At 38.4% G+C, this 16,848-nt stretch overlaps 1 protein-coding gene across 1 annotated transcript in view; it reads left to right on the top strand.

Annotated features, from left to right (window-relative positions):
• ATRNL1 (attractin like 1) overlaps nucleotides 1-16,848 on the top strand; it is a gene marked incomplete in the record, with an annotated part of 6,064,901 nt that overhangs the window by 3,959,852 nt on the left and 2,088,201 nt on the right. Inside the window, 1 exon segment of the mRNA XM_044055896.1 lies at nucleotides 1,718-1,875. Within this exon segment, the coding sequence (XP_043911831.1) occupies nucleotides 1,718-1,875 (158 nt within the window).

Below are 16,848 nucleotides of genomic sequence, written 5' to 3'. Positions count from 1 at the left end.
CAATCTAAGGCAAAGTGATCTAAACAAGCTAGAGCCATGCTACAACAAAATCGCTAAATTTGCCACAGGGGCATCCTACCGTAGTCACTAACTCTCTCTCACTTGCTGAACTGGGCTGGCTTGAAACCCCCACCTCCTTCAATGGTATCAACTCACATTCGCCCACAAACTAGTAAATCATCCACTAAAAGTCCCATCCGTCCAGAATCTACTCCAACCCTTTCATACCACCAGACCACTAAGATCCAGCAACAAAAACCACAGATCACTAAAGTCAATAACTCTGCTGGAGAAGCACTATTCTCTTGCGCCATAGCCAAATTATGGAACTCCCTCCCACCCACAATTACCTCCATACCATCATGCACCCACTTCAAAACTTTACTAAAAGCACACCTAAAAACATGCTGGCTATGCCCTTGCAACTCCCCCTCTAATATCACCCACCCCATCCACCCACTACCTTTCTTTCCACCCCACTAGCTACCTTGACTATAGCAAGCTTGGATGCTCATAAGCCTAACTACTTATACAGCAGGAACTTCTTATTGTAACAGTTGTTAATGTCTGTTATATACTTCGCAGATGATAAAGATTCTAGTTGTCTACTACTGTACTATGTTCTTCATCTGTAACTATGTTTGTTAATTGCTATGTTGATCAAATTAATTGCTATGTAAATCCAATGTAACTACTGTCTGTATATTTTAACTGTGGAGCTTTTTTCCCCGGGCCTCCACTGAAAATGGACCTACGTCCAGTAAGACACTCCCGGTCAACAAATGTAAATAAATAAATAAATAAAATAAAACGAGTGTAAGAATGTCTGTAGGTTCTTGTTTGCATCAATATATATGTGTGTGTGTGTGTGTGTGTGTGTGTGTGTGTGTGTGTGTGTGTGTGTGTGTGTGTGCGTGCCTGGGATTGAACTTGTTTGTGTGTATGGGAGTCTGTGTCTGTGTTTCTGTGCATGTGCACAAGTGTTGGGAGGTGCCTATGGTATCGATATGGGCTGACTGGTAAAGATTACATTAGTGTGGTCGGGTCTAACAGTACAATGTTTTATTCAGTGACGTGGCAACTAGCTGCTAATAAGGTCTGTCTGATTACAGGTTTACTTAGTCTTTGAATCTGAGATTCCTGCAGTTGTACTGACTGGCAGACCCATGTTAGACAATTAGCACTGTTGGCAAGAGTCTGTCTGAATCCCAGGGTATATTAGTGTATATGCAGATTCCAGCATAAACATAAAATGCATTAGCCTGCATTTTTGGGAGCAAAAACATTTTTTTGAGAATATTAGCATGGAGAAGTTGCTGACATATGCTTTGGTGTTTAGGGCAGAATGTATTCAGTAAATACTGTACTTTCTATTAGTAATTTATATTGCCTGGACAGTTATCCAGAGCAGCTCTTGCAGACAAAATATGCATCATCTCATGTTAAAAGATGGATGTGTGACTAACACAGATATCAGTCTATCATTTGTCTCTCTGTATCTTAGTTGGACTAATATATATAGTATTAGTCTATTATGTGTAATGCTGAATTCAGTCTATTTAGACTTTGGTTCTTTCCCAATTTGATTGCAAGATCCGGAAAAAACATTATCTCTTTTAGTAAGCATTTTTTTTCACCTGTCTTTATGAACTTAGATTAATTTAACTGCATATAAATGTTTACAGGTACCACACATGGTTTTGTTTTACTTTTTCAGCAGGGACAATATCTGGAGAAGAAATTCCAATTGTATCCAAGTCAAACATAAAGGAATACAGAAATAGCTTTTCATATGAAGAATATAACTTTCGATACAATCTAAACATTACTTTCTATGTATATGTCTCAAATTTTTCATGGCCAACCAAAATTCAGGTAAAGTACTTTAATTTCCTTTTACCGTGTTTCAGAGATTATTTTTTTATTGAACTGGCTTATCATGTGATCATTGAGAATGAATTCTGATTGAATTGGCTTATCATGTGATCATTGAGAATGAATTCTGATTGAACTGGGTGAACATGTGATCATTGAGAATGAATTCTGACATACTAGAAACTCGCCCCCGTGGACAGCTACAGAGGTTTTTGTACCGTATAGCACATGTATGGCTGTTAAGTCCATTTTTTTTGGTAAATTGTATTGACCGTGTTTTGGGTAGGAAGGCATAAGAAATAACGAGCTCAAATAATAAGAAAAACAGTTCAGTTTACCAGAAAACATATGAGCTGAATGTATGAATATACAAGAAAATAATTTGGTTCCATGCTTAATATATTGCAGCTCTGTTTTATTGTACATACAATGTATTGCAAGTGTTTGAAATGATAACACATGAAACTTGTATATTGTTGAATGAGTTATCCTGCCTGCCTCTCTGTGTTTAACAAGCTGACACATCTTTCAGAAAAACTGATATTTAAGGAAGTTCTGAATGCTGAATGTGCTTTGCACAAAAGGAAGGCCGCCTACAGTACAAATAATTTTTTATTACTTAAATTATGTTATATGCATAACATAAAAGGACATGTATTAAGTGTGTAATGCTTGCATTGTTTGTCAAAGAAAATAAGCTTTCTGGATTGCTTTGAGGATTACACCTTGGGATTTAATGTATAAAAACAAGAGCCACCACATAAAACTCAACTATTTCATAACAGTGAGGGATGTAAGCCTTAGAAAATAAGGCTGTGCTGATGGACTTTAACTCGCAGGAAGGGTTCTCAGTCAGGAGTAACTGTTTTTAACCATGTGAGCGTAATAGTGCCTGGAGTGATGAATCAAGTGATTCTAAGATATGTTCAGGCTTGTTTGTTGAAGTCTTGGCAATTTAATTGTAGAGAGTCTCATAGAATGAACAGGAAATAATATTTATTGTGTGTTTTTTTTCGATAACGTGCACTGAGATCTGATCAGTTGAATGTTGAAATCTATTGAGGAGGATATTCTGCATCTGTGTGTAACAGAATTGGTATAAAAGCCATTGAAGGGTAATATTTATTTAATTTGTCTCTAGTAAAATGTGCAGATATGATGTGCATAAAAAGTAACTGCAAACCATTCACACAAAAATATGAAAACAACTGATAGTAAAAGATAACTGTACTGGGAAGCATGGCATTTCCTGTTACACAAGAAGAAATCCAACAACATGGCAGACATATAGGGAAAAACACTACAGGAAAGGGCCAAAGCAAGTTACAAAGAGGAAAAGTGGCAAAGTGGGAAAGAATGTACTACGTGAGCGACGAATATTTGCTGCCATGGAGTAGATATCTATCCAAAGTACCTATTTTTTAAAAACCCACTTATTGAGTTCTGGGTCAAAAAATGATTGCTGTTCTACCATGCAGTGGGCATGATGGTAACATTCATCAGAGAATATGGAACATACCGAGGGGTAACAGCATAATTTAAAATAAATATCATGCAAAGCAAACTAGTGTGGCATAAAAGGTGTTACAAGTGGCTGTCATTTCTATCGGAATTAAAATGCAAGGCATAATCAAACAAGATTGATTCCCCTTCGAGTTCATTTTGTCAAAACGTGTATTTCTATTGTTATCGTTAGTTCCACAGGAAGAATTTGGGGGGTTTGAAAAGTATTTTAACAAACTGTTAAAGGTTTGGGAAGAATAAATACCAAGAAGTGCTTTTTGAAGAGCTTGTTTATTAATGGAGATGGAGAGTCATCAGCACACATAACAGAGAGCTGGTGCTACTGAAAGTGCCATTGTGGCTGCAGGCTTCCTCAGCAGTGTAGATAAAGAACTTAAGTGCAGAAGCAGTACTTGAGAGGTTGATAGGAAACACTGCTCTGACAGTGTGGACACAGTTTGCTCTGCACACTCCTCAAGCAAAGTATTTTTAGAGGAAAACTGAAGTCTGCGAGATACAGAAAGCTGTTAGCAGGACATTATTATCTCATCCCTTTGTTGTCATTTCAGTTTCTGTGTACAGTAATAACTTTTTTGTATTCATTCTTCATGTTTTGTAACTATCATTTTTTTTTTGCATTCTTGTACAGTTGCATGGCAATTGCTCTAATGCATATGAGAAAATACAGAGTGTATTTCACCTTTTCTGGCTTTCTGGTGCACTCTATGTAGCTTGATTATCTCTTTGACAGAGGTGGGTTTTCTTAGACTAATAATGCATAGTGCAGTATTGATCATCATTCGTAGGAAGGGGTGGTCATTTCTAAAAGCCTGCAGTGCATAAATTGCTTACCTCTCTGCTGCCTTGTACAGCCACCTCCTCAAGTGTTAGCATTGCTCTCCAGGCTGGACAAAGACAAGGCTACTGACAGCTGAGTTATAGCTGTCAGGACCACAGACAGTACAAGGGCCCCCAAGACACTTTCCTGAGACAAGTATGATTACATCTTACTGGTGGTCCATATGGGAGTGGATGACCAGGGGTGCAAAGCCCTGAGGACTTGAAGAGAGATGTGTCAGAACTTTCTATTCATGTGACAGATGCTGGTAAGATGTTGGTGCTGAATGTAATCCTTACTTCACCAAGCATGATGGCTAGATGTAAAGAGAAGATAATTATGTCTAACAGATGGCTTAATAGCTGGTTTCATTTCAGGTGTTCCAATATGCATCAGCTTGGGGAGAGAGAATGTGATAGTCCTCCTTGTTTTGAAAAGAATAGCCTGCATCTGTTATGTAAGAGGTTTTGTATACTGGAAAAAAACATTTGCTTCTCTTCTAATGCCTCTTTTTAGGCAGAATCCTTCGAATGCATATCCCAGTTTAAGTAATCCATTTAACCCCACATTGAGTAGCCATTCTCAACACCATGCATCTCAGTAATAAATGTCCTGATCCTGAAGTGCTCCTGAATGGTGAACATATCCACGTATGTGTAGTGTCAGAGACTTGTATTAAATGGTAAGAAATCGCTGCATCCATAGCTGGGATTTGCACCTATCATACCTTCAGGCTGGCTGGAAACTACAGTGGTGTCTGCATATTTGTCAGGTACCACATTACATCTGGGCAGATACCCAGAGACCATAAATTGAGTTCCAAGAATTTGAGTTTACCATGGTCAAAATAAGTGTCTAATTTATAGCATGTTAAAGAACCTCCTCCATGTTCTCAGATGATCATATTCATTTCCTGAAAGTTTTAGAAGAAAATTCTATAAGCAACAGCTCTGTAATGCTACATGACTTTAATTACCTTGACTTTGACTGGTGCACTTATTCCCCTAAGATAGGGTATGTCCTGAGATTTGTGAATTTGATAAACAAGACTTCCCTGGTTCAGATAGTTAGCAAACACACTAAAAGACAAAATGTTAATCTGGTCCTCACAAATATTGCCTCTAGCTATTCCACTCCCCTAGTCTCTTGTTTAACAGTTAAGCTGAACCGTAAACTTGTGACAGTTACTGAAGCATACCATAAGAAGCTATAAAAATAACTCATGAATGGTGATGGGTCCTTTCAACACACTTTGTGCTTAATAAACAGTATAAAAGATGCTTTTACTGAACTTCTCCTTAATTTGTATAACAAAAGCTTAGCCAAGAGTTTTGTTCCCAAATCCTGGTGAACTGCTGTGGCAATGACCCTCATCAAGGGTGGCCCTATGACAGACTCTAGGAAATATAGACCGGTCAGCCTTATGAGTCTAATGTGTAAAGCTATGATGGGTATCAGAACTGATCTCATTAGTTATGATGTCAAGAATCTTGCCATAGTTTAAGAGGAAATTATGCCTCTTAAATCTTGTTAACTTCTTCCAGAGGATCATGCTAGCTGTTGGCAGTGGTGACGTTATTCATACAGCTTATCCTGCTCTGGACAAAGCATTCAGTATCATGCCTCATGCCAGAATTGGAAGGGAGCTGGTATCATTAAGCATGTATCCTTATCTGGCAAGATGTATAGCTAATTGGCTGAAAGACGAACCAACATAGTTCATATGGCAGATGCTTCTTCAGATAGTGCTACGGTAACCTGTAGCATACCTCGAGATCCTGATTGGCTCCTTTAATGTTCAACACATACTTCTCTGAGTTCAAAACTGATAACCAGTACCTCTTGTTAAGCACAGTAGCAGAGGACTGAAGATTGGATGTAATTGTCAAAACTCCCTCAGATGTCTGTGCTTTAGTTAATAACTGGCATACAAAAAGCTAAAATGTCTACTATTGTTTCTTTTCGAAAACAGCAGTTACCCACAACATAGACTACAGTAACATTCCCTTATTAAACAAAAATAAGTTAAGGACCTGGGCACTTGTGCTTATAGTTCTGTCTCCTTTGTTCATCACTTGGCAACTGTAGTCAGGAAATCTTTCTTTCTAGCACAACTAATAGCCAAAGGTTTTTTTATCTCGTTCCAAATACCCATTCTAGGATAAAATGCTCCCTTTGGGATATACCTCACTTGACATAGCAATAAATTCAGAAAGCTCTAGAAACTCTTACTGGTAGAGATCTCTGATCTGAAGAACCTTAGTTACAATTAGTGGCTGAAAGCCCTGTCCCTGTACTTTTTATCTTATTGACTTCTGAGCGGTGGTCTGTGCATCACTTATTGCTCCATTAGAGATATGGTAGTCGGGTGGCCGCGGTGGTGCTGCGGTTAGCATTGCTGCCTCACAGCAAGAGGTTCTCCGGTTTGATCCTCAGCTGGGATGCCTTCTGTGCGGAGTCTGCATGTCCTCGCTGTGGTCATGTGGGTTTCCTCCAGGTGCTCCGGTTCCCTCCCACATCCCAAAGACAAGCTGGAGGTGGATTGAATACTATAAATTGGCCCTAGGTGTGAGTGTGTGCGTGTGTGTGCCTTCTGTGGAAGGTTGGGCTGGCAACTTGACACCGTAAAACTCCACTGCCAATCATGAGCGGACTTGTGATCTGCTGTGGTGACCCCTAACCGGGAAAAAGCCGAAAGAAGAAGAAGATATATGGTAGTCCTTAACCTTTTATATGTCAGTAAGTTGAGCAGCACAGTTAATACTCAAACCAGGGACTTGAACCTTCACCAGCAGACAAATAGAACATAATGGAGAGAGAAAGATTCATCATCCAGAGATTATGCAATGTGAGTTGGTATCTTTTTGCAAACCATAGACAACTAGATGAATACTTTCAAATTTATCACAGAATTAACTGGCTTCTCCCTCCTTGCGAAAGGAGAGAAAGCCTGACAGTTGGTATTGAAACAACATACACGGTCATTAAACTAAAATAGCATTTAATGTTCTGTGTATCATGAGTGGTGCTTTTCTAAGGTGACCCTGCCATTTGGAGCTGTATTCCAGAAGAAATCCGAAACCTCATCAACCTTACTCTATATGAAAGAGGTTGAAATCCAAATTACAGATGGAAAGCAAACATGATTGCTTTAGAGATGTTGATTAATCTGTGGACGTATTTCATTTCTGTAACTGTCTCATCTAGTTTACAAACCATCTGTTCTTTCCATGCTGCAAATATAAATTTTTTAAATACTGCTGCTGTCCTAGTTATAATTTTGATCAGTAGCAGAGCTCCTGTTACAGATTTGTAGATATTCCAAGGCAGCGGAGCCTTAGAGCCGTTCATGCCTTGCCAGTACCCTCCCTCATACTGCACTTCCTTTCTCCAGGAAGGCTATATCAGTCAATTCCAGAGTAAATTTGTGGATACCCATCCAGCAATCTAATTTATATTTAAAGGAAGATAGTGATTAGAACTACATACAAAGAAAGCGAAGTTCATTCCAGAGGTTCAAGAGGTGCTAGATTATAGACCTGTCCTAGCTGTTTACTTTATAGCAGAAACAACCAGTCTAGTTTGATCTAGCTAAAAGCATTCCTGCAACACTGTTATTTTTGATTGGATAATTGGGCTGGTTTCTGTTTCTCTGCCTTAAATAGCCAGTGTTTTAAACCAGTTGTACTTATTTGCTCAAGCTGTTGAAAGCTGCAGTGAGAGGCCTTCTGACATTTGCTCTGCTGTGATATTGGAAAAAGATAAGGGCTTATTTTCAATTGTTTCTGCACTTCTGTTTTACTGTATATCTGTAATCTGTGGAACTGTTTTTTTGTCCCACCTACCTGCCCAGCTGTTGTGATGGTCTTAAGTCTTGGTGGCTTTGAGTTGCCTGCCTCTAGTATAAAATTGATACTGGACACTCTCCCCAGTACCATTACATCAGCTCATTCTAATGTTTATAGTGAGAGTTTAGTAAAGACCCTCCCCTTTAGCTTCTGAACCTTGAATTATCTTCTGTCTCTTCACTTTCTACTTAAAAAAATAAAAAGCAAAAACAAAACTGTACCTCTTTCTACTTCATTTTGCTGTTTGTGCTTAGGAGTTCGACTGCATTTAGTTTGCCGTATTTATTGCACAGCTTTATTTGTTCTGTCTGTTACTGTTGTGACTTGTGAGCTACTCTTTTGAAGCAGTCTACTTATTAACTATATTTCGTTGCTATCTACTGCAATTCATTACTGTTTAACTGCAATTTGTTGCTGTTTAGCTGTATTTTTTCATACTGCGAGTTCTATTCTTTCGACTGTAAGTGATTAGTCTGTGCTTCATTGTGAGTTTTTTCTTATTGAGTTCTTAACCTTAAAATTGAGTAGCATAGTCTAGATACAGGTCTGCTGCATGCAAAGCTTCAGCTGCGTGGTTTTTAACCCTTTTTGAGGTATTCCAGCTACAAGTTTTCCCTTTGTAGCACTCTTGTTATCATCTAGTAGTACTAGTTGCAGACCTTCTTCCTTTTACCCTCTTAGCTCTTTCAGTTTCTGACAAATATGGAAGGACAATTTCCTACATTTTCTCCTGCCACTATGGTCAATATGGGCATCCTGAGACAGTGTAGTAACTGCCTAGTACTGAAGACTGGTCATTCACTGACATGAATGTGGTAAACATCTTTCTCGTGGCATTTTACATGTTCTCTAGTATTAGATGTTTTTAAATCTCCTTACACTTTTCTGTAGTCTATCACTTTCTTAGTTCATTGTATTTATTTTTAATTATGACTGCTTTTTATGTTTGCCTGCATGCAAGTGAAGTGATCTGTAATATGGGCACCATCTATATCAGATTCTTTTTATAACATTTCTGAATAACGAGGGTTGTATTATCTTTGACTTTTCAGGTTTTTGGTTCACTTTAGTTCAGTGAGGCTTAATTCAGTGGAGAGTTCTTTTTTGTACAGAAATGTAGGCTACTGATAAATATTTGTTCAGATTCATATGACTAGTGCTCTCTTTGTGAAGTTTTATGACATAATCCTTAGTTTGCGTTTGACACAAAAAACTCCCTTCATCTTTATGCCTGATGTTAACCTTTGAAGAATTTTTTTTTTGCAAATTACATCAAAGATAAGTGAGTTCATAGTATTATTACATAAAAGGAGTCAGAACAGACAGAAATAAGTGTATCCAGTGCAATGCTTTTACTTAATATACATACTAGTATGTTGTTAGTATTAATGGCTAAATGTTGCAGTAGCCAGAACAAAGTCATAAACAGAATCATGCTGGTGAATAGTTTTACAGTGTACAAATTCTGTTTTATTTCTCATCTTTGTGCATAATATTTCTTAGTATTTCTACTAGGATTGAGAGTTGCTACAAGAGGTCTCCTGTTCATTAAGGAAACTTTTGGTGTTGCTTTTCGTTTGAAAGAAACATTTTACTATGCAAGTGTTTTGTAATGGTGAATGCATATCTTATGTGTGCAGTGTGTATGCAGATGTTAAAAATTCAGTTATAGAGCCATTTAGTCCTTCATTGTTGAAAAGGGAAAAGGTTGGTTGTTATTTTTGATGAATCGTAATTTTTTTTTTTGCATTTCACCTTCTGCTTGCAGACATGTTACTGCCTTGGGGATTTTGAAACTTGGTAAAAGTACTTTCTAAGTAAACATTCAGTGCCAGTAGCTACTGCATAAGAAAAACAGTTCCATAATATATTATACAGTTTACTACATTTACCCATCTTTTATTTATTGCCAGTAGAATACATTTTCTGTAAGTTGTTGTGTCTTTCGGCTTTTCCCGGTTAGGGGTCGCCACAGCGGAACTCCGGTCCGCTAAAGATTGGTAGTTGATTTTTATGTGCCGAGTTACCAGCCCTGATGCACAACCTTCAACGAAGGTACGCCCATTCACGCATGTCTCCACACAGAAGTCGCTCTAGCTGTGAGGCGACAACGCTACCGCAGCACCACCACCACGGGTCAGAATACTTAATCCTTAATCAGAATTCTCTCATTCTCACATTTCAACAAAAACATATAAATTGGTTTTCATTCTAATAATTAAAACATTATGTGAACACATAAAACTGCTGTCTGGCATTTGAGTAAACTTTAAAAATCTATAGAAAATAAAAGCAAAATCCGTGCAGTATTTCATGGCGTATGTACAGCAAAGCCATGATTTGGGAAGTATAAGAATTGCTAACTGCAGGACTAAACCAGTTAATACAGTCAAACCTTTCTATAACAATCTTATTTTATTCATGTGGAACTCACAGACAGTGGATTTTTTTCTCTTCTAGTTATTTTAACATTTCATGCAAAATAAGATCTAACCTGAGATGCTGTGAGTTCTTGTTCTCAGTGGAACAGAAAAAAGCAGTTAATGTTAATGTAATAAGCTTTGCTGTGAAAAGTGTTTGGTTTTAATTAATTGTTAACTCTTTGGAATTTAATGGCCGTTAAACTAGCAGCTGCTTCAAAACCACAATAACGTTGTTGTCTGAAGCCATGCTGAAATGTTACAAGATATTTCTGCGTCATACTAGTCTGTTGAGAGTCGTAACATCTACTATGGAGGATTAGTTTCTTTCAGCAGTCATATTCAAATGTGTAAGACCACCCACTAGAGGGGTTTAGTGGATTTTAAGGTATACAGAACATAGCCCAGCTGAGAACTCAGGAATTCTAACACTTATTTTGGCAAATCTCATAAGAGTCTGGTTTAAAACAAGTGTTCACTCTTTTTCTGCTGCCTTATTTACAGGGCTTATATTTCATAATGTAAAACATTTTAATTAGAATTATACAACATAAATAATTATAACAAAATCATGATTCACTCCATATTGAATCTGTACTAGTTTTTGGTATCACAGATTCAAAGATGAGAGTGTAGGTAAGTTTAAAACTGTGGATGTTTTTGCTTGTTAATTCATTTTCTTACAAAATTAATTCTAAGAAGATAAGATTTGGATTGAAAAGAGAATTTGTTTTTTACAAAAGTTATTTTAGACTTGGCAGATGTAGGCAAACGTGTATACAAATACGTTTGTGGTTATCAGCTGAAATGAAACTTATTTGAATGCATGTTGAAAGTAGAACACATAAAGACCGTTGCTCTCATTTTGAGTCATTCCTGGCTATTGCATGTTCACACAACAACATTGTACCAGAGTAAGTCATTTAGTGGCAAGGTTTAGCCTTTATAACGCTCATCCATATGTTAGTCATTGATCCAGTGCACATCTGTATCATAATTTACTGTATGTTAATGAGGCAGTTGACCACACAGCATGTCCTGCTAATAAACTTCATTATGTAGATGTTCTTCATGTTTCACTGTTGCATTCATTACATTTGGGGTAATCTGCTGGCAGGTTGCCCTCAGTCGGCCTGATTAACAAAGTCTTGGGTCCTGCGTCGGTTGATGTCCCTTCTTCCATGACGTCAGGTCGTCGGGGGTATAAAACATGCAGCCGACACCATTACATCAGTCTTTCTTGCCACGCGGTGCCTGAAGCAGAAGCAGTTCGCAAGTGCCGGTCGGCCGACTCCCGAAATTTTCATTTTCGAGTTTCAGAACCAAAGTCTTCTACTAAAAGCTAATTACCCCGCTGGGGAAATTTTTCTTGCTCCATACTGATGTCAGTAAAAGTTAATAATTGTATTACTTGTGGTAAGCAAATACCTCATAAGGATTTTCATTTGTACTGTATTCCTTGCCTAGGCCCTAACCACAACGTGCCTTGCTGTTGGTTTTGTGCTAAATTTAATCAACGCACTATTAAACATCAGTATATTTTTGCCTCTAAATATTTTGGCTCAAGATTTAACTATCCAGAAATGTCGTCAGTTTAGCAGTCCGACTACCGGAATATCTAAAAGATGCAAAGAAAAAGATAAGAGACAGACTGTCGAGGTCCAAAACCGATGATGAAGCTTCTCCTAAGCCAGTCGCCAGTTCTCCAGTACTCAGGTGCTTTCGCAACCCCTGATACCCGCTACTTTTGATTTGCAGGCCTCTACTGAGACCCATTCGGAGTCCAGTATGCCGTGAGACACTTTAAGTATTGACAACAAACAAAGTACCTGCATGTATGGCTGGTGCAGGGCTATACCATTTGAACAAACCAACAAAAAAAGAAAAAGCCAGCACCCAAAATCCACGTGTAGCCTTCCAGCAAAAAGATTTTATTCCATGAAGACTGAAAAAATAATTAGACCAGTGAGGTCATACCGGTTTCGGCAAAAGCCTTCCTTAGCAACCACACATCAAAAAATATATGTATAAACTATTAATTCACAAGCCCTTATATACAATATGGTAGCGCCCTCTAGTGAGTAAAAAATATATTACAAAATTATATGACGACTAGAACAAAATATTTCAATATCACAAAATATCTGCATGTACAGAAATTCATAATAGATATAAAATGATAATCCATTACAAAATCTTTCAGAATTGGTCATTCAACCCAGGTGAAAATAAGGTTCTCAATTTAATTATCCACATTTTTTCTTTGTTCGTTAATAATTCATGTAATACATGAACCTCATTATTCGTGAACCTGATACGTTCAATGACCATGAAGCTAAAAATCCCTGTTGAATGTGTATTTGTTTATCTAAAGAACTCGAACCTTTCTTGTTTCTGATATCACTTAAATGTTCACCGACCCTTATTTTAAAGGGTCGGGAAGTTTGTTCCATATAAAATGCCCGACAGCTACATTGGGCTAAATAAATAACCCAACTGGTACTGCAGTTAGCAAAAAATGAAACATTATAGGCGTGGAGAATTGTGAGAAGTGAAACTGACTTTAGCACCCTCGGACAGTATGAGCAATGCCCGCATGGATAACAACCCAGTGTGATTTGTCCAGTTATTGTTGTTTGTACAGTTGAATTGGGAAGATGGTTATATACTCTTTTGTAATGACTAAATAAGGATTCCAATGACTGCCCCTTCAGAAAGGAATAAGAACACCGATCCTTGATATAATTATTTAATGTGTCATCTGACTGTAATAAATGCCAATGTCTTTGAATGATGTTCTTAAAACTCCTGGTGTTTCTACTATAAGTAGTAACCAGTCTATGCTCCTGAGATTTATCTGTACCCTTAGCATGATATAACAACAACTGTGACCTATCTTGTTGATTGGCAAACTGACTGGCCCTAGTAATGTCACCCGCTTGGTATCCCCTGCTCTTAAATCTGGATATTAATTCCTATCGATGATAGGCATATGTGGAGGAATCAGAACAAATTCTCCTAATACGGAGAAGTTGTGATTTGGGGATATTCCTGATGACCTGTTGTGGGTGGAAGCTTGTAGCATGAAGCAGAGTGTTGAACTGAGGAAACTTTCTAAATACCTCACTCTCCAAAGTGTCCAATTCCATTCTCCTAATAGACACATCCAGAAAGGTGATCTCCGACCTATTATAAGTTAACTTAAATTCCACATCCCACTTGTTACAATTCAAATACTCCAGGAATTCAAACAAGAATTCCTCATCTGCTCAAGAATTCCTCATCTGCTCTCCACACCAACCAACAGTCATCAAGATATCTCCTCCAAATATCTAATTAATTCATGTAGATGTTATGATTGATGTCATAAATCAATTGTTCCTCTACGTACGCCATAAACAGGTCCGCATATATAGAGGCAAAAGAAGCCCCCATAGCAGTACCTTGAATCTGCCAAAAACCACTTACCTTTGAAATAGAAGACATTGTGGGTGAGTACCAATTCAGTCATACAAACCAAGAGTGTTAAAACTTGGTTTGTAAATATTTGACCAATCAAGCCAATATTGCAAATCAATAAGTCCTACCCAATGTGGGATACTGGTGTACAAGGAGGTGACATCCAAAGTACATAAGAGCCAGTTCGGTTCTAATTGCATATCTGATATAATGGCAAGAAACTGGGTGGTATCCTGTAACCTCGTCCGTATCAATGATAGCAAAGGTTTGAGATATTGTGTAAGAAATTCCGATAAGGGCTCAGTCAAGGAGCCTCTGCCAGAAACAATTGGTCGGCTAGGCGGTCTATTGGGATCCTTATGGATTTTGGGCAAAAATAGAAATGTATTGTTTTTTAGGGTGATTAACCTTAAGGTGATAACAGGTATCATGAGTAATGATACCCTCTTCTTCTGCTAGATCCAGAAATTTATCAATATCTTGTTTTCTTTCCTTTAACCCAGAATCCAATTTCAACAAATCCTTACCAAGTTTATCAATACAAGTATTGTAACATGGGAGTGATAAAAAGTCCTCAAATCCTTCACTTACACTTAAGACCTGAGTGGTTTGTTCCTCCACCTTCCTCTCATAATAATTAGTCAATATGTTAACAAAAGTCATGTAGGCCTGTTGTTGTGCCTCAGACCACTGGGCCAAAAGACACTCATCTAGTTCAGCAACCATGGGTTGCAACCTTATTCTTAATCCCCTGTGGGCAATTTTACTCTGTTGGTATGCCTGAAACAGCCTAAGATGCCAAGCATTCTTCCTTAGTGTAGTGAGATTTTTAGACAACTTCATAAAAGCTGATCTACAATCCTGAGTGGGGTCCTGAACCCCAGAGCCATTGTTAACATTGCCTGACCCCAGGCCAAAAATACCCAAATCCCCAGAGTCCGATGAAAGACCCTTAATAAGAGTTGCCAAATCCATCACTGACCAAAAAAACAATATAGCTGATATAAAACCACTGTCCACAATAGTCAAATTGGAGTATCCTTTCCAAAACTGTCATATACTACAGATGCCCTAAATATTCCAAACTCAATATATAATTTTTATTTTTCTTCACAAATATAAGGCATCAGAAAATGTCCCACATGGGTACAGTAATAGCCAATATTCTGTGATAAGAAGACATGCTTGACTTAAGGAGCAATCTCTGCCTGATTTTGTTAAAGCAAAATTGTTGGATGCTCCTTTACAACATGACAGTCTATTTGGCAATAAGGATGAAGAAGTTTTGAAAAAGATGGAAGATAAAGCTAAATCTATGCAAACTGTGAAAGATTTCCTACAAGTGCAGCCACCCAGGTTTAGTAGGCACTGGCCTACTAAGAACTGGTCCTTTCCAGTTCCCACTAGAGCCACTCAGGTCAAACCCAGACATTCCAAAAGCTCCAGGTTTCAGTCGTAAGGAACTTTTAGAACAAAGCAATGGGGTGCCTCAACCTCTAAATCTGGAAGCAGCAAGGCACCTTCCTATAGTAAACAGTCTAAATGACTTTCCACTACAATCACCAAGCACTTATCTTTTGGCCGCCCCTTTGGGGGGGAAACTGGCACTTCATGCACAAAATTGGCAACTAATTACCCAGGACAAATGGGTTTTAAATATAGTATCCCAAGGATACAGATTTCATTTCCACATGTTGCCAATTCCAAACGGATGGCCAGATCTGCCTCCAAATCAATGGGCAGAGGCCCAGAAACAAGTCATGTCCCTCATGAATATGGGGGCTATTCAACCAGTACCAGGAAAGGCAAAGGGACAAGGTTTTTATTCAAGACTTTTCCTGGTACCCAGAAAAGACAAATCATGGTGTCCAATTCTGGACTTATCCATTCTAAATACATTTCTGGACATTCTAAAATTCAAGATGCTGACTCTCCAACAGTTACTACCTATGCTAGGCAAGGATGCCTGGTTGGTAACTCTAGACTTAAAAAGAGGCTTACCTGCATATCCCAATCAGGGAATCTTGCAGAAGATACCTCAGCTTCAAGGCAGGCTATTTGCATTACCAGTTCTCTGCACTGCCCTTTGGCTTATCTACTGCGCCCAGGGTCTTCACAAAGTGCCTGGCACCAGTAATTGCATTTTGTAGGCAAAGACATATTCAGATTTATCCATACCTGGATGATTGTTTAATTCAGGCAGAAAGCAAGGACACTCTTCTAAAACATCTGGCGTTTGTAAAAAGGCTTCTAACTTGTCTAGGGTACATCATAAACGAAAAGAAATCACAACTGGTATCCTCTCAAACAATTACATTCCTGGGTGCAAGCTTGAATACAACTGCCCAGATGACTTGCCTTACGCCAGAAAAACAAATTCAATTGATGACTTACTTCAAGAAGGTGGCCACCAAAACCCAGCTATCTGCAAGACAAATTCTGCAGGCATTGGGTTTCATGGCGTCCTGCATTCTTCTAATTTCATATGCAAGACTGTATATGAGGAAACTTCAGTGGTACCTAAAAAGCTTATGGAGTCAACATTGTCATAGCCTGGAAACAATGATTCCTATCATTCCTTGCCTGCAACTAGAGTTCCTATGGTGGGCAGAAGCCTGCCGCCCAAACCTTGACTACAGACGCATCAGACTTTGCTTGTGGGGGGGTGCATCTGGCAGGGAGATGCATTCAGGGCCAATGGAGCCCAAATCAAATGCACCTACATATCAATCAGAAAGAGATGCTAGCTGTACAGAATGCTCTGACAGCCTTCAAGGACTATCTTCATCCAGGACAATTAGTAATAAAGACAGACAACACCACAGTCTTGTGGTACATAAACAAGCAGGGGGGGGTACACATTCCTACCCCCTTTGCAGACTAGCCATGCAATTGTGGAACATGG

Source organism: Protopterus annectens, chromosome 14.part0 (genome assembly GCF_019279795.1).
Source record: "Protopterus annectens isolate FY-2018-M chromosome 14.part0, PAN1.0, whole genome shotgun sequence".
NCBI classification, from domain to species: domain Eukaryota; kingdom Metazoa; phylum Chordata; order Ceratodontiformes; family Protopteridae; genus Protopterus; species Protopterus annectens.
The sequence above is the reverse complement of the archived record's forward strand: the minus strand, read 5'-3'. Positions and strand labels throughout refer to the sequence as shown.